The sequence below is a fragment of the Bombina bombina genome, chromosome 4, assembly GCF_027579735.1.
Source record: "Bombina bombina isolate aBomBom1 chromosome 4, aBomBom1.pri, whole genome shotgun sequence".
Lineage (NCBI taxonomy): Eukaryota > Metazoa > Chordata > Amphibia > Anura > Bombinatoridae > Bombina > Bombina bombina.
Window position 1 is genome coordinate 138,297,901 of NC_069502.1, and position 26,637 is coordinate 138,324,537.

General features: G+C 37.3%; 1 protein-coding gene across 1 annotated transcript in view; it reads left to right on the top strand.

Annotated features, from left to right (window-relative positions):
* Nucleotides 1–26,637, top strand: part of PUM2 (pumilio RNA binding family member 2) — a 129,063-nt gene that overhangs the window by 22,383 nt on the left and 80,043 nt on the right. Inside the window, 5 exon segments of the mRNA XM_053711200.1 lie at nt 6,052–6,163; nt 11,432–11,551; nt 12,333–12,493; nt 24,906–25,041; nt 26,116–26,259. Of these exon segments, the coding sequence (XP_053567175.1) occupies nt 6,052–6,163; nt 11,432–11,551; nt 12,333–12,493; nt 24,906–25,041; nt 26,116–26,259 (673 nt within the window).

The following is a 26,637-nucleotide window of genomic DNA, read 5'->3' on the forward strand; positions in this document are numbered from 1 at the left end:
TCTCCAAGATTCTGAAGGAATGCTCGTTTGTTCTGCTGGTAGCTCCAGCATGGCCTCACAGGTTTTGGTATGCGGATCTTGTCCGGATGGCCTCTTGCCAACCGTGGACTCCTTCCGTTAAAGCCAGACCTTCTGTCGCAAGGTCCTTTTTTTTCCATCAGGATCTCAAATCCTTAAATTTAAAGGTATCGAGATTGAACGCTTGATTCTTGGTCAAAGAGGTTTCTCTGACTCTGTGATTAATACTATGTTACAGGCTCGTAAATCTGTATCTAGAGAGATATATTATAGAGTCTGGAAGACTTATATTTCTTGGTGTCTTTCTCATCATTTTTCCTGGCATTCTTTTAGAATTCCGAGAATTTTACAGTTTCTTCAGGATGGTTTAGATAAAGGTTTGTCCGCAAGTTCCTTGAAAGGTCAAATCTCTGCTCTTTCTGTTCTTTTTCACAGAAAGATTGCTAATCTTCCTGATATTCATTGTTTTGTACAAGCCTTGGTTCGTATAAAACCTGTCATTAAGTCAATTTCTCCTCCTTGGAGTTTGAATTTGGTTCTGGGGCTCTTCAAGCTCCTCCGTTTGAACCTATGCATTCATTGGACATTAAATTACTTTCTTGGAAAGTTTTGTTCCTTTTGGCCATCTCTTCTGCCAGAAGAGTTTCTGAATTATCTGCTCTTTCTTGTGAGTCTCCTTTTCTGATTTTTCATCAGGATAAGGCGGTGTTGCGAACTTCTTTTACATTTTTACCTAAGGTTGTGAATTCCAACAACATTAGTAGAGAAATTGTAGTTAATTCATTATGCCCTAATCCTAAGAATTCTAAGGAGAAATCATTGCATTCTTTGGATGTTGTTAGAGCTTTGAAATATTATGTTGAAGCTACTGAGACTTTCCGAAGACTTCTAGTCTATTTGTCATCTTTTCCGGTTCTAGAAAAGGCCAGAAAGCTTCTGCCATTTCTTTGGCATCTTGGTTGAAATCTTTAATTCATCATGCCTATGTTGAGTCGGGTAAAACTCTGCCTCAGAGGATTACAGCTCATTCTACTAGGTCAGTTTCTACTTCCTGGGCGTTTAGGAATGAAGCTTCGGTTGATCAGATTTGCAAAGCAAGCAACTTGGTCTTCTTTGCATACTTTTACTAAATTCTACCATTTTGATGTGTTTTCTTCTTCTGAAGCTGTTTTTGGTAGAAAAGTACTTCAGGCAGCTGTTTCAGTTTGAATCTTCTGCTTATATTTTTAATATTAAACTTTATTTTGGGTGTGGATTATTTTTCAGCGAATTGGCTGTCTTTATTTTATCCCTCCCTCTCTAGTGACTCTTGCGTGGAAGATCCACATCTTGGGTAGTCATTATCCCATACGTCACTAGCTCATGGACTCTTGCTAATTACATGAAAGAAAACATAATTTATGTAAGAACTTACATGATAAATTCATTTCTTTCATATTAGCAAGAGTCCATGAGGCCCGCCCTTTTTTGTGGTGGTTATGATTTTTTTTGTATAAAGCACAATTATTCCAATTCCTTATTTTTTATGCTTTCGCACTTTTTCTTATCACCCCACTTCTTGGCTATTCGTTAAACTGATTTGTGGGTGTGGTGAGGGGTGTATTTATAGGCATTTTGAGGTTTGGGAAACTTTGCCCCTCCTGGTAGGAATGTATATCCCATATGTCACTAGCTCATGGACTCTTGCTAATATGAAAGGAAATGAATTTATCAGGTAAGTTCTTACATAAATTATGTTTTATATTGTTTATTTTGTATTAATGACCTAATAACCACGTTTGTTGATGGCACTAAATTGTGTACATTAATTAAAGGAACATACATGTCATCTGTGGCTCTCTGAACAGGTGCAAAAATTCACGGCAAGTGCATATAGAAGGATGCCCAATATGTTTCATGCACAGTTAAGGACCTCACATTCTGCTTGAGCTTGTCTGTATAAAGAACAATACTACACAGTCTCAATTCTCAGCTTTAAACAGTGCCTGTAATTGATCACAATGGAGAGTTGGGACACACTTTATTAGGCTTATGAAGCAGTGTGTCTGGCTTTTAAAGAAGAGGTTAAAGAGCTTGTTAATAATCTGGTGCTGTGTGCTTATTAAGATAAACATTTCATTAGTGGACTTAGATCAAATTCGGTGCTCTAAAAACATTTTAGACTTTCTCTTAAATAAAAAAAATATATTGAACAGATGCAAACATAAACACGGGAAATATTTATTTACATTTAAATAGCTTTAGTTAATATTTTTCAGGCAAGCTAATACTGCAGTATTAGGATTGTACTTCCTACTTAGTTTAGTAAAAAGAAGCTTAAATGGTCAGTAAACAACTTGAGACCTTAATGTAAAATATTTACTTATGCATAGTATAACTGCAATATACTTTAATATTATTCTCAGAACTGATAAAGTACACTGCAGACTTCTCAAAGCTAACTCTCAATATAAATCCATTCTGAAGCAACTCAAGTTCCCCTGAAAAAACAGGTGTGAAACGCGTTCACGTTAGGCAATGCTTTGTTTTTTAAACTGCTTGCATGCTGTGTAGCTTACTATTAACTATCGGCTTTTTTGCTGACTAACTTGATAAATTTAGTTTTTTTTACATTGTGGGAACCCAGCAAATTGGAAAGGAAGAAAAAGGGGGGGGGAGGGAGGTAGTGATCTTTTAATTTTTGCCAAAGGACATAGGGCTAGATTTATCAAAGCTGAGGCGTACAGGGGCGTGTATACTTGTTAAATTACGTTGAGCATGTTTGTGTGAGAACTTGCAGCTGTAAGGCTTTGGTAAATCGAGCCCATAATACCCATATTCCAAAGCACTTGAAAGTGATGCAACATAACTGTAAAAATCAGAAAAGAAAATCACATTTGCATCTCTATTTAAAAAAAAAAAATAAATTTTACCTCAAAATTTCTTAAGCTTTCTGTGAACAGTTATCCTTCAGCTACTGTCAACTGCATGTTGGGTTTTGGGGGGTGAATCAGCCAATCCGCTTCATTCATTTTTTTTTGATCTCATGAGATATCAATGAAATCTTGTAAGATTTTATAGTAAACTTCCTTAAAGGAGGGACAGTCAACACAAGATTTGTTGTTTAAAGGGACACTTTCATCATCTTTCATGATTCAGATAGAGCATGACATTTTAAGCAACTTTCTAATTTACTCCTATTATCAAATTTTCTTTATTCTCTTGGTATTTTTATTTAAAATGCAAGAATGTAAGTTTAGATGCCGACCCATTTTTGGTGAACAATCTGGGTTGTCCTTGCTGATTGGTGGATAAATTCAGCCACTAATAAAGTGCTGTCCAGAACCAAAAAAGCTTGGATGACTTCTTTTTCAAATAAAGATAGCAAGAGAACGAAGAAAAATTGATAATAGTAGTAAATTAGAAAGCTGCTTAAATTTGTATGCTCTATCTGAATCCCGAAAGAAAAAAATTAAGTTCAGTGTCCCTTTAAAAAGATGGATAACCCCTTTATTACCCATTCCCCAGTTTTGCCTAACCAACACAGTTATAATACACTTTTTAACTCTGTGATTACCTTGTATCTAAGCCTCTGCAGACTGCCCCTTATTTCAGTTTTTTGACAGACTTGCATTTTAGCCAATCGGTGCTCACTCCTTCACTTGCGTGAGCTCAATGTTATCTATATGAAACACATGAATTTATGCCCTCTAGTGGTGAAAAACTGTCAATGCTTTCAGATTAGAGGGGACCTTCAAGGTCTAAGAAATCACCATATGAACCTCCTAGGTTTAGCTTTCAACTAAGAATACCAAGAGAACAAAGCAAAATTGGTGATAAAAGTAAATTGGAAAGTTGTTTAAAATTACATGCCCTATTTATATCATGAGGTTTTTTTTTGGGACTTGACTGTCCCTTTAAACTGAGGAGGAAAGTAACATGACTGCTGCACGTGGCATATATTTTCTTTCATAAAGTTGGTGAGAGTCCACAAGCCATTATTCCTGAGAATTCCACTCTGGGACACTAGGAGGTGGCAAAGAAAGATGCCTAAAACTCCAAGAGCACTTAAAGGGACAGTCAACACCAGTATTTTTGATGTTTAAAAAGATAATCGCTTTATTATCCATTCACCAGATTTGCATAACCAATGCAGTTATAATAGACATTTTATCTCTGTAATTACCTTGTATCCAAGCCTCTGCAAACTGCCCCCTTATTTCAGTTCTTTTGACAGACATGCATTTTATCCAATCAGTGCTGGCTCCTAGTTAACTTCACGTGCATAAGCTCAATTTTATCTATGACACACATGAACGAACACCCTCTAGTGGTGAAAAACTGTCAAAATGCTCTGAGCTAAGAGGTGGCTTTCAAGGTCTAAGTAATTAGCATATGAGCCTACCTAGATTTAGCTTTCAACTAAAAATACCAAGAGAACAAAGTAAATTGGAAAGTTGTTTAAAATGATATGCCCTATTTGAATCATGAGTTTATTTTAGACTTGACTGTCCCTTTAAAAACTATCCCACTTCACTGGTACACTAGTCTCATCTTTGCTTCCGCAGGAATAAGTTGAAGAATTGAGGTACTCCAGAAGTTTTTCAGTGAGAGGAGTTCTCGGACCGTTTTGAGGCCCATTTTCCCCTCAGAGGGATACTATTTGGACACAGTGGAATTTTCTGAAGTATTGTGTAGTGGCGCAATTACACCCAGTGGGAGTTAGTCAAAGGCCTTCCACAGGTGTTCACACTTTCAAATCTTTTGCTGTCATGCTTGCATCACTGTATTGGCTATCTACTGGAGGCAGTCTTTTTCTGCAGATGGCAAGTCCAGTAGAATGGGTGCTTGTCAGTTGATACTTGCTGGGCTTTTAAGAATGAAGCTTCTTAATGTACGGCAGCTACTTAGTCTTCTTTACATACCTTTACCAATTTCGGCTTTTGCTAGGAAAGTCCTTTAAACAGTTTCTGGACATTAGGTTTTAAAAATAAAATTATAAAAAAATACTATTTTCCCTACTTGTAAGTCACAATCTTAACAACAATAAAAAATATTACCTTTCTGAGGGGACTATATACAAAAATATTATCACTACCCTTAGGTGGTATTTATAAGTTGTATAATGACGTAAATATTTCCTAAATGACATAAGATAGTTGTTTATATAAAACACGCACAAATACATATAAACACGCACACATACAACTCTGGAAAAAATTGAGACTACTAAATCAGTATCTCTTATTATTAATAGTTAGATTAAAATGGTAGATTATAGAACAAAACAAAAATGTCCAACATTTCTTCTAAATTCCGAATAAAACTAGTAATTTATTTACAGAAAATGATAAATTGTCAAAATAACAAAAAAAGATGCGTTTTCAGACCTCTAATAATGCAAAGAAAACAAGTTAATTTTTCTTTTTTAAACACAATACTAATGTTTTAACTTGGCAATAGTTCAGAAATCAAGATTTGGTAGACTAACCCTTATTCTTAATCACTGCTTTCATGCATCTTGACATGCTGTCCTCCAGTCATTTTTACATTGCTTTTGGGGGACTCTATGCCACTCCTGGCACAAACATCCAAGCAACTCCGCTTTGTTTGATGGCTTGTGACCATCCATCTTCCTCTTGATCACATTCCAGAGGTTTTCAGAGGTTCATTTCTGGAGATTGGGCTGGCCATGACAGGGTCTTGGATCTGGTGGTTCTCCACCCACACCTTGATTTGACCTTGTTGTGTGGCATGGAACATTGTCCTGCTGGAAAGACAATCCTCAGAGTAGAACATTGTCAGAGCATCAGCTTCTCCTGAGCATGTTCATAGTGTATACATATACTAGTCTGTGATTGGCTGATGGCTGTCATATGATACAGAGGGCCAGCAAACGGGGGGGGGGGGGGTTGCTTATTTGAAATTCAGTGTTATTTCATTATTTTTATTATGCAGATATTAATTGTGAAATTCTACTGTATGTAATTGTCCTTTTTAATGTGCATTTTTTTTTCTTTTACATAAACCTAAACCTTTTTGCTTTCTTTATAGCTGTTCCAGAGATCCAATGCTTTGACTGTTCAACAGCTGACAGCAGCACAACAGCAGCAGCAGCAGCAACAACAATACGCACTAGCAGCACAACAACAGCAGCAGCATATAGGTAACCTATTACTACAATGCTACTTAAACAGCATACTCACACAAGCGGATATTTCATTGTTCTCAAAGCTGCTGTAGGAGCACCCTGGTTCTTGCTTTTGTTTACATAGCTTTTCTATAACTGGCACTACAGTATTGAAATTCCATATAGGTGCGCATTTTAACAGGCAAAAGCAGATGCATCAAATAACAAAATGACTGTAAAGAAATGATTTTCAACAATTTAATACATTCTAGCAGCTAAAATTGATATTTGGGAACATATTAAAAGGACTACATTATTTACATTTTTAACAATATAACAAATATGTGATCCCCTAACATATTAATAGGGATAGCATTATATGTCTTATATGTATTGCCTGATCTTTCTGGGTCAGTTTTGGGGTAAATGATATCTCTAAAATTCTTAGTGTATTTATTAACTAAAGCTGGAAGGAATAGAGGGCTTATATAGGCGAGCATGAGATTCTTTATGCAAACTTTTCTACTTTGGTTAGAAATTAAATATCCACCGTTACTCAATGAGAAGTTCTTATTTTTATAATTTTATTTAAATGTATGAAGTATTTTTCCCCAGTGTCTAGGAATTGTATATATACTCCAGCAACACAGCAAGTTCATACGTCCAACCTCCTACTGGTTCTTAGGAGAGAAAAGAAAAGAACTAATGGCACTGCTAAGATTTAGGGATTAGGGTAGCCTGTTACTCTCTGGATTTATAGATAAGATATGCACAAGTTTGTGTCTATAGTCCAGGTTCACTATATTACAGAATGGCTGAGGTGCTGTGTACTGGTTTAATGAGACAAAAAAAATCAATCCAAAGATTGATGGAATTGTACACCTAAATAGCACTCTTCCCTAATCGGTAGTGGCAAAAGTTGGACAAAATCTGAGTATCCTAGGAGAGGAAGTGCGCAAGGATTTTTAAAATATAACCTTTATTTGGTAATTTAAAAGCAAAAACACAAACACAATCCACATACATACAGTATTTAAAAACACAGGATTTGGTCGGATTGGTTCAAATCCAATAATCACTAAATGTGAAAAGTGGTTGTAACGTACTTTTAGTGTAAATCAACTCTGAATAATTCTCAGGTCAAAAGTATCTGTGAGAGTCGATAGTGATCTAATACTGTTGAAATTAAGTGGTATTTATGGAACTTATACCACTGTAACAGTAATTCTGTAATTGCTTGTCTTATGAATTAAAGTTCAAATTAAAGTTGTTTTTCTTGGTGTCTAATAAGTGAACTTGCAATTATATTAGAACTGGTCTAGGATTGTATATGACAGTGTCTTGTCGGCTTCCAGTCTTATTTATTATATCAAATGTTTGATTACAAATATCCAGATCCACTATCACTGTGAATATGATGGATTAGATGCAGTGTTTACTTTGGAGTAAGTAGTGCTATAAATGTGTTGCTGCACTATTTGGTAACGAACTAGAGTCTGCCACTATAGCATTTGCTATCTAAGACTACTAAAAACTTTGCCTGATATATTGCCAGAGTATTTGCTAGACTGTCCAGCACCTTAGAAACAAATAATCTTATATAAGATCTCAAATAATTCTAAGGTTAGTGTTGCTTTGTGAAATGTGCTTGTAACAGTCACTTAAAATATTTTGTCACATTTGGTTAGATCTTATGAAATCTAGGGCCGCTTACTATGCTGGAGAATATATAATGTACTGATTGTTCCACTTAATCAAGATTAAATATATTGCTGACAATCCGCTCAATTTTAGATTAATCATTTATTTGAAACAAAGTATTATACCTTACGTGTAACATAGTAGTTACCGTGGCAAAGTCCTTAAATAAAGCTTATTTTAAGTTACATTGTAATGGAGTCACTCCTTGAAGTAATGTTTATGACAGACTGTTCGTGGCTGATTACCGAAAGGCACTGCCTGTGACACTCTTTATATTTCACTGCTGCCTTATAGCGCTTTGCATTGCTGATAGATTCTACTCACCAATGAATTGGCTGAAAAGAGTATTCTGAATGTATATTCGCATAAGATAAATGAAGTGTTACTGCTTCCTTTTAGCGTTTTGCATTACTTATGGATTCATATGACCAGTGAATTAGCTAAAATAAGTATTCAGAATATGTGTTCATATACGATAGATAAGGTAATGTAATCAATATTTACATCAACAACTTTAAGTTAACCTAAATGTTTTGTGTATTTCATTCATACATAATAATTACATCGGCAAAGTGACTTCATTCAAACAGTACCGCTAACATTGCTGATATGGGTAGCGTTTATATACTTAGATTATACAGATTATCCCTGAGTTATTCCGTATTATACCTCTGGAGCTTGCAGTCTAACCGCATAATAGTAATAATTTGTTTGGTATTTGGTAGGGTTGCACCGATACCATTTTTGTATGACCGAGTACAAGTACCGATACTTGTTTTCAAATACTCGCCGATACCAATTACCGATACGTTTTTTTAAATGTCATGTGACAGTTTACCAAGCACAATACAGATTATTTTAGATTCCTTCTTTATAATTATAGAGGACTGTAATCAAAAGACATTATGAAATAATAAAAGTTTTATTTGTCACAAAGTTCACTGAACATGTTTATAAATAAAAAATATTACAATAAAATATTAAATTTAAAGGGGTGATACAATTGGGTTGTAGGGCTGTTATATAACCTCAATCTGACATTTGTATGGAGGTTCGACTCTAAGTTGAACAGTCTTTCACTTTCCACCATACTGCATGGGGCAGAAAGATATTTTTGGGCCATTTTAGCCAGAGCTGGAAATCTGTTTATTAACTGCCCAGTACTTCAGGGGTTTGTCTGAACGAGGTACAGTGATCTCTCCTACAATAATACAAATAACAGCAATTTGTATTGGCAGAACAGTAGTAAACATTTTTTTTTAGTTTAGTCTCCACTCCAGTTTAAAACGAAATGGGAACATGCAGTTTGAAAAAAACGCCACAAGATAGCATATGGGTAAGAAGTAGAGGTATCGGTTTAAGTATTGGTGCATTTACACGAGTACAAGTACTCATGCAAATACTTGGTATCGGTACCGATACTAGTATCGGTATCGGTACCGATACTAGTATCGGTATCGGTGCAACCCTAGTATTTGGGATATTATATTCCAATTCCCAAGCCCCAAAATTGATATCCATATAATGGAACCTTACTCCAGGTGCCGGTTAAGTATAAGTAATATTGCTGAATTATTCCCCACTTGGAGATCAGTAACTTTACTATAAGTACAACCACATTTGGGTTTTTTTTAAATTAAAGAGCTAAATTCCTGCTATTTAAAAAAAGTTAGGAGGCATTCACAACAAACAATTCCCTACTGTAGGGAATTGTTTGTTGTGAATGCCTCCTAACTTTTTTTAAATAGCAGGAATTTAGCTCTTTAATTTAAAAAAAAAACAAATGTGGTTGTACTTATAGTAAAGTTACTGATCTCCAAGTGGGGAATAATTCAGCAATATTACTTATACTTAACCGGCACCTGGAGTAAGGTTCCATTATATGGATATCAATTTTGGGGCTTGGGAATTGGAATATATCCCAAATACCAAACAAATTATTACTATTAAGCGGTTAGACTGCAAGCTCCAGAGGTATAATACGGAATAACTCGGGGATAATCTGTATAATCTAAGTATATAAACGCTACCCATATCAGCAATGTTAGCGGTACTGTTTGAATGAAGTCACTTTGCCAATGTAATTATTATGTATGAATGAAATACACAAAACATTTAGGTTAACTTAAAGTTGTTGATGTAAATATTGATTACATTACCTTATCTTTCGTATATGAACACATATTCTGAATACTTATTTTAGGTAATTCACTGGTCATATGAATCCATAAGTAATGCAAAACGCTAAAAGGCAGCAGTAACACTTCATTTATCTTATGCGAATATACATTCAGAATACTCTTTTCAGCCAATTCATTGGTGAGTAGAATCTATCAGCAATGCAAAGCGCTATAAGGCAGCAGTGAAATATAAAGAGTGTCACAGGCAGTGCCTTTCGGTACTCCAAAGTAAACACTGCATCTAATCCATCATATTCACAGTGATAGTGGATCTGGATATTTGTAATCAAACATTTGATATAATAAATAAGACTGGAAGCCGACAAGACACTGTCATATACAATCCTAGACCAGTTCTAATATAATTGCAAGTTCACTTATTAGACACCAAGAAAAACAACTTTAATTTGAACTTTAATTCATAAGACAAGCAATTACAGAATTACTGTTACAGTGGTATAAGTTCCATAAATACCACTTAATTTCAACAGTATTAGATCACTATCGACTCTCACAGATACTTTTGACCTGAGAATTATTCAGAGTTGATTTACACTAAAAGTACGTTACAACCACTTTTCACATTTAGTGATTATTGGATTTGAACCAATCCGACCAAATCCTGTGTTTTTAAATACTGTATGTATGTGGATTGTGTTTGTGTTTTTGCTTTTAAATTACCAAATAAAGTTTATATTTTAAAAATCCTTGCGCACTTCCTCTCCTAGGATACTCAGATTTTGTCCAACTTTTGCCACTACCGATTAGGGAAAGAGTGCTATTTAGGTGTACAATTCCATCAATCTTCGGATTGATTTTTTTTTGTCTGGTTCTTAGGAGAAATGCCTTATTGCTTATTCTGTAATGCAGCCTGGACTTTTTTTCAACATCCTCCTATTTTTTTCATTTTATAGGTTTCTTAAATTATATTGTGTTAGTGCAAAACACAATGCAAAACAAAAGTGCCTATTTACTGACATGAAGTAGACACCAACCTAGATATATATTCAACAAAGAATATCATGGCAAACAAGTAAATTTGATAATGGAAGTAAACTGCAAGCTTTTTTTAAAATCACAAAGTATTTTAATCTATTTCTAAAGCATTAAGTAAACATAGAAGCTTTTTTGTACTTTGTAATTGTTTTTTATCAGTCTGAGAGTTCTGTGTCTCTTGATTACACCATTAGAAACCTTTACGACCTGTTTTAGCCTCATGTACTATAGTGAAACAGAATCTTCAGCCGCAGCACAAACAAAATATGTGTAAATGGAATAAAGATGGTAACAGGACAAGTAAAGCCTTTTAGGATCACATTATTTAATTTATCTGAGTGCAGTTTGATGTTTAGTTTTGATTTATTAGTAGCGCATTTGTCACTGTGTTGTGCCGGGTATTCAGAGGGATTTCTTTTACTTACAGCTGGTGTATTTTCAGCAGGCCTTGCTCCCGCCGCTTTCATGCCAAACCCTTATATCATCAGCACCGCTCATCCTGGCACCGACCCATATACAGCTGCTGGCTTGGCTGCTACTTTAGCAGGTATGTACTGGCGTATTTTCTAGCTTACATCATGCATGTTTATGGCCTAGATAAATTCAGAGGGGGTCAACAAATCTGTTTTTAATACATATTGAGCCAGTAAGAATATTTAGGAGCCAGACAGTGAGTGGTGTTTGCTTATAAGTATTTGGAGAATTGCAAAAAAGTTAGGAGCCAGGGGTAAAATTCTAGTAGCCAGTGAATCCCTGGATTTGTCGAGCCCTGGTTTAGACTTGATTTTACGTCAGTTGCTGTTAATAGGACATTAAACTGAATTTATACAGTGCATACTTTATAAGCCCTTTGGAATACACGTCACTCCAGCAAGCTTGAGCATAAATTCCCTTTAACCCTTAAACTGCTGGGCCATTTCCACCTCTGTTCTTATCCTTTTTTTTTTTTTTTTTGGAGTTCTTTTAGGTGCTTCTCAAATTTAAATTCTTCTTCTGTAGGTCATTTTTTAGTGAGAAACGCACACAAATTAAATATAAATTTCTTCCAGCAGATTCGAACTATACCATTATCTTTATATACTGTGACGTGAAAAAAATATATAACCAAGTATTATTTTTTTTATTTTAATAAGCATTGTTAACCATTGTGTGTTTTTTGTTTTTTTTTTAGACAAAAAAATATTCATAAAAAAGGGTATTTTAATAAATGAATATTACCTTTTTGATCTGAGCCTCTGCGCAAATGCTTAATAATTCACGTCTGCTGATCACTATTACCACAGTGATCACCTGGCTATTAATAAAAATATACATATTTAATTCAGCAGGTCCTACAGTTGTTCCACCACAATATTATGGAGTTCCCTGGGGTGTGTACCCAGCTGGGTTATTTCAGCAACAAGCAGCAGCAGCCGCAGCAGCTGCTGCCTCGGCAAACAATTCGGCAAACCAGCAAACTGCAACACAGGCATCGCAAGGACAGCAGCAGGTAAAGTCAGTGATCCAGAGCACACACTGGGTGAGGGTTCAACTGTTTAAAAATGACCAAAAAAAAAGCTACAGTTTCAGGAACAGTTATGTTTTTATGCTACAAGGACAAAATATTCATAAATAGATATGAAACTCAAATTATTTATTTCATGATTCAGATAGAGCAGGCAATTTTAAGCAACTCAACTGTTAATAACAAAAAAAAATGCTACAACTTTAGGGGTTCGCTATTTACTAATCGCCTGGTTTGATTATCCTACTCAATTGTCTCCTGCACAAAGTGAAGTGATAAAGATAATATAGTAAAAATCAACATTCTATTAAAAATAATAATCAAAAAATATTAATTAAACTGAATAAAAAAAATAATAAAACCTGTGTGCACAAAATAAAAACACAGAATAAGATACACACTAAAAATGGTGTAAATAACAACACCTATGAACATAAACCCAAAAAGGTTTAAATAATGTTTTATCTGATAAAGTTCAATGGTATTCTGTGTCTTTCCAAGGACTTCCCTGGATTCGGAAATAATTGATGGCTGCTCCTTGTGTAAAAACGCAGCTCGCTCCAATAGACTTCTGTGAAAAGGAATCGCAATGAGATTGGTATATACTTATCAAAACATACTCACAAGTGTGGCAGCACCCAATTGTGCTTAGTGGGGCGTACTGGGAACTCTGTGTTCCAGCTCACTGATCCGAAGAGCAGGGGAAATCCTCTTGACTGCTCCTATTGCTGTAAGACATCTGAAATTAGGAGAATAAGTTGTTGTTGTTTTAAAGGGACACTGTACCCAAAAAAAATCATTTGTGATTCAGATTGAGCATGACATTTTAAGCAACTTTCTAATTTACTCCTATTATAACATTTTCTTCATTCTCTTAGTATCTTTATTTGAAATGCAAGAATGTAAGTTTAGATGCCGGCCCATTTTTGATGAACAACCTGGGTTGTCTTTGCTGATTGGTGGATAAATTCATCCACCAATAAAGTGCTGTCCAGAGTTCTGAACCCAAAAAAAGCTTAGATGCCTTTTTCAAATAAAGATAGCAAGAGAACGAAGAAATTGATAATAGGAGTAAATTAGAAAGTTGCTTAAAATTGCACACTCTATCTGAATTACAAAATAATTTTTTTGGGTTCAGTGTCCCTTTAAGGGAAGAGGTAATTGAGGTAAGGGTGGGTATCTAAATGTTTGGTGATTGGATAGTCTTTCATTTAAAAGCCGGTACTTCCAGAGAACTAACAGAAGCCTGAGGAAACAGCCAGGAGAGCCGAGAAACGCGTTGTGATACTGTTTTTAAATATACATAGGATACATGTTGTGCTCTTGTTTTTTAAAACAAATTTGTAAAATAAAATCTTATATTTTTGAGATTTTTGGAAGTCTGAGCTTTAATTATCCAGCTTACAGCAATAGGAGCAGTCAAGAGGATTTCCCCTGCTCTTCAGATCAGTGAGCTGGGACACAGAGTTCCCAGTACGCCCCACTAAGCACAATTGGGTGCTCCCACACTTGCGAGTATGTTTTGATAATTTTAAGCAACTTTCTAATTTACTCCTAGTATACATTTCTTCTGTTAAGTGTGATCAGTCCACGGGTCATCATTACTTCTGGGATATTACTCCTCCCCAACAGGAAGTGCAAGAGGATTCACCCAGCAGAGCTGCATATAGCTCCTCCCCTCTACGTCACTCCCAGTCATTCTCTTGCACCCAACGACTAGATAGGATGTGTGAGAGGACTATGGTGATTATACTTAGTTTTATATCTTCAATCAAAAGTTTGTTATTTTAAAATAGCACCGGAGTGTGTTATTATCTCTCTGGCAGAGTTTGAAGAAGAATCTACCAGAGTTTTTGTTATGATTTTAGCCGGAGTAGTTAAGATCATATTGCTGTTTCTCGGCCATCTGAGGAGAGGTAAACTTCAGATCAGGGGACAGCGGGCAGATGAATCTGCATAGAGGTATGTAGCAGTTTTTATTTTCTGACAATGGAATTGATGAGAAAATCCTGCCATACCGATATAATGTCATGTATGTATACTTTACACTTCAGTATTCTGGGGAATGGTACTTCACTAGAATTACACTGTAAGAAATACATAAAGCTGTTTAATAACTAGAGATTATGTTTAACGTTTTTGCTGGAATGTAAAATCGTTTTCATTTACTGAGGTACTGAGTGAATAAATGTTTGGGCACTATTTTTCCACTTGGCAGTTGCTTAATCTGTTTTCTGACAGTTTCTGTTCTCCCTCACTGCTGTGTGTGAGGGGGAGGGGACGTTTTTTGGCGCTTTTACTACGCATCAAATATTTCAGTCAGCAACTCATTGTATTCCCTGCATGATCCGGTTCATCTCTACAGAGCTCAGGGGTCTTCAAAACTTATTTTGAGGGAGGTAATTTCTCTCAGAGCTGTGAGAATTATAGTTTGACTGAGATAAAAAACGTTTATTCTGTAATTTGTTTCCTGCTTTCAGAATTTGTTATCTTTGCTAATGGGATTAAACCTTTGCTAAAGTTGTGTTATTTACAAGGATTGAGGCTATAACTGTTTCAATTTATTAATTTTCAACTGTCATAGATCTTCTGTGCTTCTTAAAGGCACAGTACGTTTTAATATTATTCTAATTGAATTGTATTTCCAAGTTGCAAGTTTATTTGCTAGTGTGTTAAACATGTCTGATTCAGAGGATGATACCTGTGTCATTTGTTGCAATGCCAAAGTGGAGCCCAATAGAAATTTATGTACTAACTGTATTGATGCTACTTTAAATAAAAGTCAATCTGTACAAATTGAACAAATTTCACCAAACAACGAGGGGAGAGTTATGCCGACTAACTCGCCTCACGTGTCAGTACCTACATCTCCCGCTCAGAGGGAGGTGCGTGATATTGTAGCGCCGAGTACATCTGGGCGGCCATTACAAATCACATTACAGGATATGGCTACTGTTATGACTGAGGTTTTGGCTAAATTACCAGAACTAAGAGGTAAGCGTGATCACTCTGGGGTGAGAACAGAGTGCGCTGATAATATTAGGGCCATGTCAGACACTGCGTCACAGGTGGAAGAACATGAGGACGGAGAACTTCATTCTGTGGGTGACTGTTCTGATCCAAACAGACTGGATTCAGATATTTCAAATTTTAAATTTAAACTGGAAAACCTCCGTGTATTACTAGGGGAGGTGTTAGCGGCTCTGAATGATTGTAACACAGTTGCAATACCAGAGAAAATGTGTAGGTTGGATAAATATTTTGCGGTACCGACGAGTACTGAGGTTTTTCCTATACCTAAGAGACTTACTGAAATTGTTACTAAGGAGTGGGATAGACCCGGTGTGCCGTTCTCACCCCCTCCGATATTTAGAAAAATGTTTCCAATAGACGCCACCACAAGGGACTTATGGCAAACGGTCCCTAAGGTGGAGGGAGCAGTTTCTACCTTAGCTAAGCGTACCACTATCCCGGTGGAGGATAGCTGTGCTTTTTCAGATCCAATGGATAAAAAATTAGAGGGTTACCTTAAGAAAATGTTTGTTCAACAAGGTTTTATATTGCAACCCCTTGCATGCATTGCGCCGATCACGGCTGCAGCGGCATTCTGGATTGAGTCTCTGGAAGAGAACATTGGTTCAGCTACTCTGGACGACATTACGGACAGGCTTAGAGTCCTTAAACTAGCTAATTCATTCATTTCGGAGGCCGTAGTACATCTTACTAAACTTACGGCGAAGAATTCAGGATTCGCCATTCAGGCACGCAGGGCGCTGTGGCTAAAATCCTGGTCAGCTGATGTTACTTCTAAGTCTAAATTGCTTAATATACCTTTCAAAGGGCAGACCTTATTCGGGCCCGGGTTGAAAGAGATTATCCCTGACATTACAGGAGGTAAAGGCCATGCCCTGCCTCAGGACAAAGCCAAAGCCAAGACTAGACAGTCTAATTTTCGTTCCTTTCGTAATTTCAAAGCAGGAGCAGCATCAACTTCCTCTGCACCAAAACAGGAAGGAGCTGTTGCTCGCTACAGACAAGGCTGGAAACCTAACCAGTCCTGGAACAAGGGCAAGCAGACTAGGAAACCTGCTGCTGCCCCTAAAACAGCATGAATTGAGGGCCCCCGATCCGGGATCGGATCTAGTGGGGGGCAGACTTTCTCTCTTCGCCCAGGCTTGGGCAAGAGATGTTCAGGATCCCTGGGCGCTAGAGATAATCTCAGGGATACCTTCTGGACTTCAAATACTCTCCTCCAAGAGAGAGATTTCATCTGTCAAGATTGTCAACAATCCAGACAAAGAAAGAGGCGTTTCTACGCTGCGTACAAGAGCTCTTGTTAATGGGAGTAATCCATCCAGTTCCACGATCGGAACAGGGACAGGGGTTTTACTCAAATCTGTTTGTGGTTCCCAAAAAAGAGGGAACTTTCAGACCAATCCTGGACTTAAAGATCCTAAACAAATTCCTAAGAGTTCCATCGTTCAAGATGGAGACTATTCGGACAATTTTACCTATGATCCAAGAGGGTCAGTACATGACCACTGTAGATTTAAAAGATGCTTACCTTCACATACCGATTCACAAAGATCATTATCGGTACCTAAGGTTTGCCTTCCTAGACAGGCATTACCAGTTTGTGGCTCTTCCATTCGGATTGGCTACAGCTCCAAGAATCTTCACAAAGGTTCTGGGTGCTCTTCTGGCGGTTCTAAGACCGCGGGGAATCTCGGTAGCTCCATACCTAGACGACATTCTGATACAAGCTTCAAGCTTTCAAACTGCCAAGTCTCATACAGAGTTAGTGCTGGCATTTCTAAGGTCACATGGATGGAAGGTGAACGAAAAGAAAAGTTCACTCGTTCCACTCACAAGAGTTCCCTTCCTGGGGACTCTTATAGATTCTGTAGAAATGAAGATTTACCTGACAGAGGACAGGCTAACAAGACTTCAAAGTGCTTGCCGCACCCTTCATTCCATTCAACACCCGTCAGTGGCTCAATGCATGGAGGTAATCGGCTTAATGGTAGCGGCAATGGACATAGTACCCTTTGCACGCTTACACCTCAGACCACTGCAACTGTGCATGCTAAGTCAGTGGAATGGGGATTACTCAGACTTATCCCCTTCTCTGAATCTGGATCAAGAGACCAGAAATTCTCTTCTATGGTGGCTTTCTCGGCCACATCTGTCCAGGGGGATGCCATTCAGCAGACCAGACTGGACAATTGTAACAACAGACGCCAGCCTTCTAGGTTGGGGTGCCGTCTGGAATTCTCTGAAGGCTCAGGGACAATGGAGTCAGGAGGAGAGTCTCCTGCCAATAAACATTCTGGAATTGAGAGCAGTTCTCAATGCCCTCCTGGCTTGGCCCCAGTTGACAACTCGGGGGTTCATCAGGTTTCAGTCGGACAACATCACGGCTGTAGCTTACATCAACCATCAGGGAGGGACAAGAAGCTCCCTAGCTATGATGGAAGTATCAAAGATAATTCGCTGGGCAGAGTCTCACTCTTGCCACCTGTCAGCAATCCACATCCCGGGAGTGGAGAACTGGGAGGCGGATTTCTTAAGTCGTCAGACTTTTCATCCGGGGGAGTGGGAACTTCATCCGGAGGTCTTTGCCCAAATACTTCGACGTTGGGGCAAACCAGAGATAGATCTCATGGCGTCTCGACAGAACGCCAAGCTTCCTCGTTACGGGTCCAGATCCAGGAGCAGTCCTGATAGATGCTCTGACAGCACCTTGGGACTTCAGGATGGCTTACGTGTTTCCACCCTTCCCGTTGCTTCCTCGATTGATTGCCAGAATCAAACGAGAGAGAGCATCAGTGATTCTAATAGCACCTGCGTGGCCACGCAGGACTTGGTATGCAGACCTGGTGGACATGTCATCCTGTCCACCTTGGTCTCTACCTCTGAAACAGGACCTTCTGATACAGGGTCCCTTCAAACATCAGAATCTAACTTCTCTGAAGCTGACTGCTTGGAAATTGAACGCTTGATTTTATCAAGACGTGGGTTTTCTGAGTCAGTTATTGATACCTTAATACAGGCTAGGAAACCTGTTACCAGAAAGATTTACCATAAGATATGGCGTAAATACCTATATTGGTGTGAATCCAAAGGTTACTCTTGGAGTAAGGTTAGGATTCCTAGGATATTGTCTTTTCTACAAGAAGGTTTAGAAAAGGGTTTATCTGCTAGTTCATTAAAGGGACAGATCTCAGCTCTGTCCATTCTGTTACACAAACGTCTGTCAGAAGTTCCTGACGTCCAGGCTTTTTGTCAGGCTTTGGCCAGGATTAAGCCTGTTTTTAAAACTGTTGCTCCACCATGGAGTTTAAACCTTGTTCTTAATGTTTTACAGGGCGTTCCGTTTGAACCCCTTCATTCCATTGATATAAAGTTGTTATCTTGGAAAGTTCTATTTTTAATGGCTATTTCCTCGGCTCGAAGAGTCTCTGAATTATCAGCCTTACATTGTGATTCTCCTTATTTGATTTTTCATTCGGATAAGGTAGTCCTGCGTACTAAACCTGGGTTCTTACCTAAGGTAGTTACTAACAGGAATATCAATCAAGAGATTGTTGTTCCTTCTTTATGCCCAAATCCTTCTTCAAAGAAGGAACGTCTACTGCACAACCTGGATGTAGTCCGTGCTCTAAAATTTTACTTACAGGCAACTAAGGAATTTCGACAAACGTCTTCTCTGTTTGTCATTTACTCTGGGCAGAGGAGAGGTCAAAAAGCTTCCGCTACCTCTCTTTCTTTTTGGCTTCGTAGCATTATTCGTTTAGCTTATGAGACTGCTGGACAGCAGCCTCCTGAAAGAATTACAGCTCATTCTACTAGAGCTGTGGCTTCCACTTGGGCCTTCAAGAATGAGGCCTCTGTTGAACAGATTTGCAAGGCTGCAACTTGGTCTTCGCTTCATACTTTTTCCAAATTTTACAAATTTGACACTTTTGCTTCATCGGAGGCTATTTTTGGGAGAAAGGTTCTTCAGGCAGTGGTTCCTTCTGTATAAAGAGCCTGCCTATCCCTCCCGTCATCCGTGTACTTTTGCTTTGGTATTGGTATCCCAGAAGTAATGATGACCCGTGGACTGATCACACTTAACAGAAGAAAACATAATTTATGCTTACCTGATAAATTCCTTTCTTCTGTAGTGTGATCAGTCCACGGCCCGCCCGGTTTTTAAGGCAGGTAAATATTTTTTAATTTATACTCCAGTCACCACTTCACCCTTGGCTTTTCCTTTCTCGTTGGTCCTTGGTCGAATGACTGGGAGTGACGTAGAGGGGAGGAGCTATATGCAGCTCTGCTGGGTGAATCCTCTTGCACTTCCTGTTGGGGAGGAGTAATATCCCAGAAGTAATGATGACCCGTGGACTGATCACACTACAGTAGAAAGGAATTTATCAGGTAAGCATAAATTATGTTTTTTCATCCTCTTGCTATCTTTATTTGAAAATCAGGAATGTAAAGCTTAGGTGCCAGCCTGTTTTTGGTTCAGAACTCTGTGTATAGCGCTTGCTTATTTGTGGCAAGCGCTACCCAGGTGCTAAACAAAAATGGGCCGGCTCCTAAGCTTACATTCCTGCTTTTTAAATAGATACCAAGAAAACGGGGGGGGGGGGGGGGAATGATAATAGGAGTAAATTAGAGAATGCTATTTTAAGCAACTTTCTATCTGAATCATGTAAGGAAAAAATGTGTGTTTCATATCCCTTTAAGTTTTATTTAATGTGCAATTGAGGCATAATTTTGTTTGCTTTTTGATGCTGCATATGTATTATTATCAACCGTGACGTTTCAGGGACACACTCCCCTTCCTCAGACAAAGATATATATATATATATATATATATATATATATATATATATATATATATATATATATATATATATATATATATATATATATATATATATATATATATATATATATATATATATATATATATATATATATATATATATATATATATATATAATTTATATATATATATTATTTATATATATATATATATATTATTTATATATATATATATATTATATATATTATATATATATATAATATATACACACACACATACACCTTCTTTGAGATTTTACGAGCTTGACACATTATTTAACATCAACAATCCTATTTCTATGTAGATGGATACTAAACCATAAATAAGTAATGAATAATAAGTAATAATGCAGCCTTAAATCCCTGTATATGTCTTAGTATGTATGTACATGACATTTAATACAAATCTAACTAACTTGAGATATACATCTCTAAGGTTAATTTAAAAAAAAAAATTTTTTTTACACATTTGTCACAAATACATAAGTATTCTTTTTACCCTAAGATGGGTGATACAACCCTATATTGCTACATATACAGACAGATAAACATAATTGATCAGATTATAGAAAATATGTCCATTTCTATGCAAATAAGAAAAGATTAAAGATATTTTCTTTTTTAAATTAGGTTCTAAGGGTTTATCACAAATGTATTGGTGGTCTTACCTCCTTATAATTAGTAAGATGGCCCTATACCCCTACCTGAAGTTAAATAAATGTCTGTGTGTGTGTATATACATACATACACAAAATATATATATATATATATATATATATATATATATATATATATATATATATATGTATGTGTATATATATATATATATATATATATATATATCTATATTGATGTTTACGCTGGAGTTGAGGAAAAAAATCACACAAGTTTATTAAGTAACGTATTGAAGTCCAAACGATGCACGTTATACTCAGTAATTACCTTTCTGTCAGTATAGGGGATTTTTATATATATATAATTTTCTCAAAATTGTTTTCTAATATAAGTTTAATGCATACAAATGGCAGGGTTAACCTAGTAAACTGCAGATAATTCACCTACCAATAATTTCATAATTGTATATGTATTTCTAATGGCATTTAACTAAATCATTCATTGTTTGATATAACTGGGAAAATAATCTATTATTAAACTAAAAACTTTTATGTAGAAAAAACTTACTGATTAAATCATGATTTGATTTAAATCAAATCCACCCTGAATGACCAGAAGCATATATGTGCAGCCACCAATCAGCAGCTACCTCCCAGCAGTGCTTTGCTGCTAATAAGCTAATATATCAAGAGAACAAAGCAAATTGGATAATAAAAGTAAATTGGAATGTTGTTTAAAACTGTATTCCCTATCAGAATCATTAAAGATTAACTTAACTGCTGAGAGGTTATATCCAGAGAATCACAAAAATTCAATTAAATTGCATCAGCTAAGCAATGCGCTGTCTGACATGCAGCAGTGAAGCATTCGGCTCTTTTCAGAGTTATTCTTGTGAAAGTGCAACACACAGATCTACATTTTGCGCAGATCTTTGTGTGTTGCTCTTTCACAAGAATAAATCCATCTTCGAGAAGAGCCAAATGCTGCTACCCATGGCTATATTCGGTGGTGTTCTAGAAAACAGGCAGGCACGTGCTGACTTTTGTGAGTATGCACCATCTCATGTATAACAGTGTCATTTTCATCATAAGATTTAGGATATCATATTTTTGGCCAATCTATTGCAGTACATTGTAATCGTGGTTAAAAGGACATGAAACCCCAAATTTTTCTTTTATGATTGAGATAGATAATTTAAGTTTCCTATTTACTTCTATTGACAAACTTGCATCATTCTCATGTTCTTTATTGAAGAGATACCTAGGTAGGTAGCGTACACATGTCTGGAGCACTACATGACAGGAAATAGTGCTGCCATCTAGTGCTCTTGCTAATGTATAACATTGTTACAAAAACTGCTGCCATATAGTGCTTCAGACACGTGCACACTCCTGAACTTACATCCTTGCTTTTCAACAAAGAATAGCAAGAAAACTAAGTTAATTTTGATAATAGAAGGAAATTGGAAAGTTGTTTGTTCTATCTGTATCATGAAATAAAAATCTTGGATTTTATGTCCCTTAAGACCTGAATAAAAATGATGTGAACAGTCCATGTGGTCAAATGGGCAAGATTGCAAATGTGTCCACAGCAGCAGAAATGGAAAAAGATAATCAGGTTGTTTCAGAGAATTCCTTTTCCTTCCGAACTCAAACTACCTCCAGATTAGTAGCTTCAGTGCCATGACCCCTATTGGATCTAGATACAAAGGAACTTCACCAAATAAATAAGGAGAGCAACTTTTCAGGAACAATACACACAAGGCTAATACAGAGGAGTCTTTGGCTTGCGTTGCGAGCGCAAGAACTCGGTGGTTTGCTTTGCGAGCGCAAGAACTCGGTGGTTTGCTTTGCGAGCGCAAGAACTCTGTGGTTTGCTTTGCGAGCGCAAGAACTCGGTGGTTTGCTTTGCGAGCGCAAGAACTCGGTGGTTTGCTTTGCGAGCGCAAGAACTCGGTGGTTTGCTTTGCGAGCGCAAGAACTCGGTGGTTTGCTTTGCGAGCGCAAGAACTCGGTGGTTTGCTTTGCGAGCGCAAGAACTCGGTGGTTTGCTTTGCGAGCGCAAGAACTCGGTGGTTTGCTTTGCGAGCGCAAGAACTCGGTGGTTTGCTTTGCGAGCGCAAGAACTCGGTGGTTTGCTTTGCGAGCGCAAGAACTCGGTGGTTTGCTTTGCGAGCGCAAGAACTCGGTGGTTTGCTTTGCGAGCGCAAGAACTCGGTGGTTTGCTTTGCGAGCGCAAGAACTCGGTGGTTTGCTTTGCGAGCGCAAGAACTCGGTGGTTTGCTTTGCGAGCGCAAGAACTCGGTGGTTTGCTTTGCGAGCGCAAGAACTCGGTGGTTTGCTTTGCGAGCGCAAGAACTCAATGGAACATTTTTTAAGATTCTGTGCAAGGGCAATCATTTTGCTTACATTGCTAAAAAGGGGAACATAGCCGATCAACCTTCAGGAAGACAGCACGTTATTCCTCTTGGCTCGGATACATGCAGAGAATATTTCAGCAGTTCATCTTCATGCAAATTTGAACTACGAAGGCAAATTACCTAAACATGGTTACAATTTATCCAACGGGACTGGCAGCTCTATGGGTCTCTGCATGTTAACAGAACAGCAACATTTTTTAGATTTATAGCATTAAACAGCTGTCAAGTACATGAGTTCTTCAGCTGATTTTTTTTTTTTTTTCATCTCTTCAGGCAATGAGTGGAAGCTTTCTAAGGGGTCAATTTATCAAAGGCTTCGACCCCATACTAGCATTTAACTAGCAGACTACTGCTTTCCTAACCTTTCGCCACTTCAAAAGTGGCAAATTTCAATCTCCCTGGTATAGTCCAACCGGGGAGATTGACAGCTCCTTCATGATTGGCTGTGCGCGGGGGGGGGGGGGATTGCACGCGAGTGCAAAATGGCGCTCGTGTGCAATACTGAATTCTGCCAGGGATATTCAGCCCGCCAGAGGCGAGCTGCGGTGGACAGGGGCACATATGTGCGCCCCTGTCAGCCTCCGCTTTATAAATTGCCCCCTTAGACTTGGGACTTCAAACTGATCTGTTTTCACTCCAGTGTTTACGAATACGTCATCCACTGTACAGAATCAGGATGTAACAGAAAAAAAATCCTCTTTAGCCAAGATGGCAGAACAGCCACATGGTATTTCTTGGCTTTTTTTTTTTTTAAAAAAAACATCCTCATCCATATATATAGTCAGGCCGGCAGCTTTGAGGTTTCTGCGGCTGCATTTATTCTAGTTTATTAATACTCTGCGCCAAACAAGGAAAAAATTCACTACTTTAGCCTACTATAGATATCGTTTTAAGTTCAGCATAACTTTTCACATACAGTATTTTTATTTTGTCTTTTGGATTTGTGCATCATCTTTACCAGCCAGGTTTAAGTTCTAGCACTTTTAAAGAATCTCTTTCTCAGCTATTTCCATATAATGGTCAGTTATCCTTTAGTCCTTAAGGTTTTGTTTTTTTTCAAGCACTGGTTCATACTTAAATTGTGGTCCTGTAATCTTTCTGTCCCAGAATGCTTTACCTGTCTTGTCTTTATTTCTTGGCTAAATGTAGCCTCCAGTCAGCAAGCGGTACCCAGGGTTCGGAACCAAAAATGGGCTGGCTCGTAACCTTACATTCCTGCTTTTTGAATTAAAGATACGAAGAAAAAATTATTATAGGCGTAAATTAGAAAGTTGCTTAAAATTGCTCTATCTGAATCATGAAAGAAAAAATGTGGGTTTAGTATCCCTTTAAGTAAACCTAAATATCACATTTGATAAGTATCATAGGGCATTCTGTTGGACTAGAGAAGCATTTTTGTGAAGTGTGTAAGATTTTTGGTAACTTGAATAGCGCACATCAAATTATCACAACCCCGTATGTGGTATTTATTACAACAATTGGTAATGTCCATCTTTTTGTTCATAGGTTATGCGCTCTGCAGCCAATCAGCGTCCTCTTACACCTATTCAGGGACAGCAAGGTCAACAGGAGTCACTTGCAGCTGCTGCAGCTGCAAATTCAGCTTTGGCTTTTGGACAAGGTCTTGCTACCGGCATGTCAGGTATTCTAATGATCTTCCAGTAAATAAAGCAATACTTTTTTATGTTTTTTTTTTTTTATTTTCTTTGTATTGTAACCTCCTTTCAAATAGTAATTTGAACACTGCTCTCTTTGTCCAATTAAACTAAAGTTTGGGATGAGTACCACTGAAGACTTTTTTTGCATTTGACGTGTTATTTTTTTATACTTTTTTGCGTGTGCATTACAGGAAACTGCGTTTGAAGGGGTCACTTCATTGTACTGTGTATGTGTGTGTGTATGTTTATTGGCCACAAGATATATATATATCCATAGTCTCCAATCATCTCTAATCTCTGAGAGACTTTACTGACTAAGTATTAAAAGGACCTAAAAATCAATCTCCAGCGGTCCTTTTAGTGCACAGAGGTCTGATAAACTATTATAAATGAGAGAAAAATATAGCCAGCAATCACTTCAAAGTCAGAATCACAGACTCAAATCATATCTAAACATTCTAAATTAATTATAATTCTAGAGGGACACTGTCCAAATATAATAGCAAGATTGTAAAGTCACTGTGAATAGCTGTTTGTCACAACATTTACATGAAATCCAGCTGTAATCAACAAATCCTTATAATTATATTGCAGTCACTGCAAACGACCTGCTATCTTCGTATAAACCAGTTAAGATGTTAGTTTGATTTGTGAATAAATCTTTATATTCAGCAGTTTGGACTTGGTGGTTTCATTCCAAATCTGTGACTCTGAGTAAGTGGTTGAGATTATAATCAAGTTGTTGGTTCCATTCTATTCTTGTGTTTATAGTTTGTATTGAAGAGTTGTAATCTTCAGTTCTTGGATTGTTGTAGTTTAACCCTTACCTGCCTTCTTTATATGCTGCAAAATGTGACAACTTGGTAGTTTCCATGCATTTTATACATATTACTTAGTGGCAAGTGAGATTGGTAACTTGTATTTATTTACATCTCTAAACCTTTACCATTTGGTCAGGGTTTTTGTAAATAAAAGGGAATTGAGAACTTCACACTGAATATGTACAACCATTCTTATTTAATGTGCTGTGCATATCACTTTTGTATTTGTGTTTTTAGGTTACCAGGTGCTCACACCCACTGCCTATTATGACCAGAACGGTGCCTTGGTGGTTGGTCCTGGAGCAAGAGCTGGGCTTGCTGCCCAGGTGCGATTAGTTGCTTCTACACCCCTACTAATCAGTCCTGCTGCAGCTCAAGCTGGTACAGTAACAATTTTATTTAGTTGTACTCTAATATGTATGCTAAAGTGTGTAAGCAGATGACAAAATACGTGTGTGTGTGTGATGTATGTATATAGAGAGAAAGTGAGAGAAAATATGATATCTATTGTGATGTGACTGTGTATGAAGATAGTTAATGTCCTTTATCAGTGTTCTGCAACTCCAGCCGTACGTTATTTCTCTGCTAAAATGCAGTTGATACAGTTATAGTAAATTAACTCAACAGCCTCTGAAGTCAAATATTTAAAATGTGTTTGTGTTCCTTGGAATAGAGTCACTGTCCTTGTGTCTGAGTTGACTAGTAATGTTTCCCTCTGTCTATTAGTAAAGACCAGGACATGTGGAAATTTCCAACCCT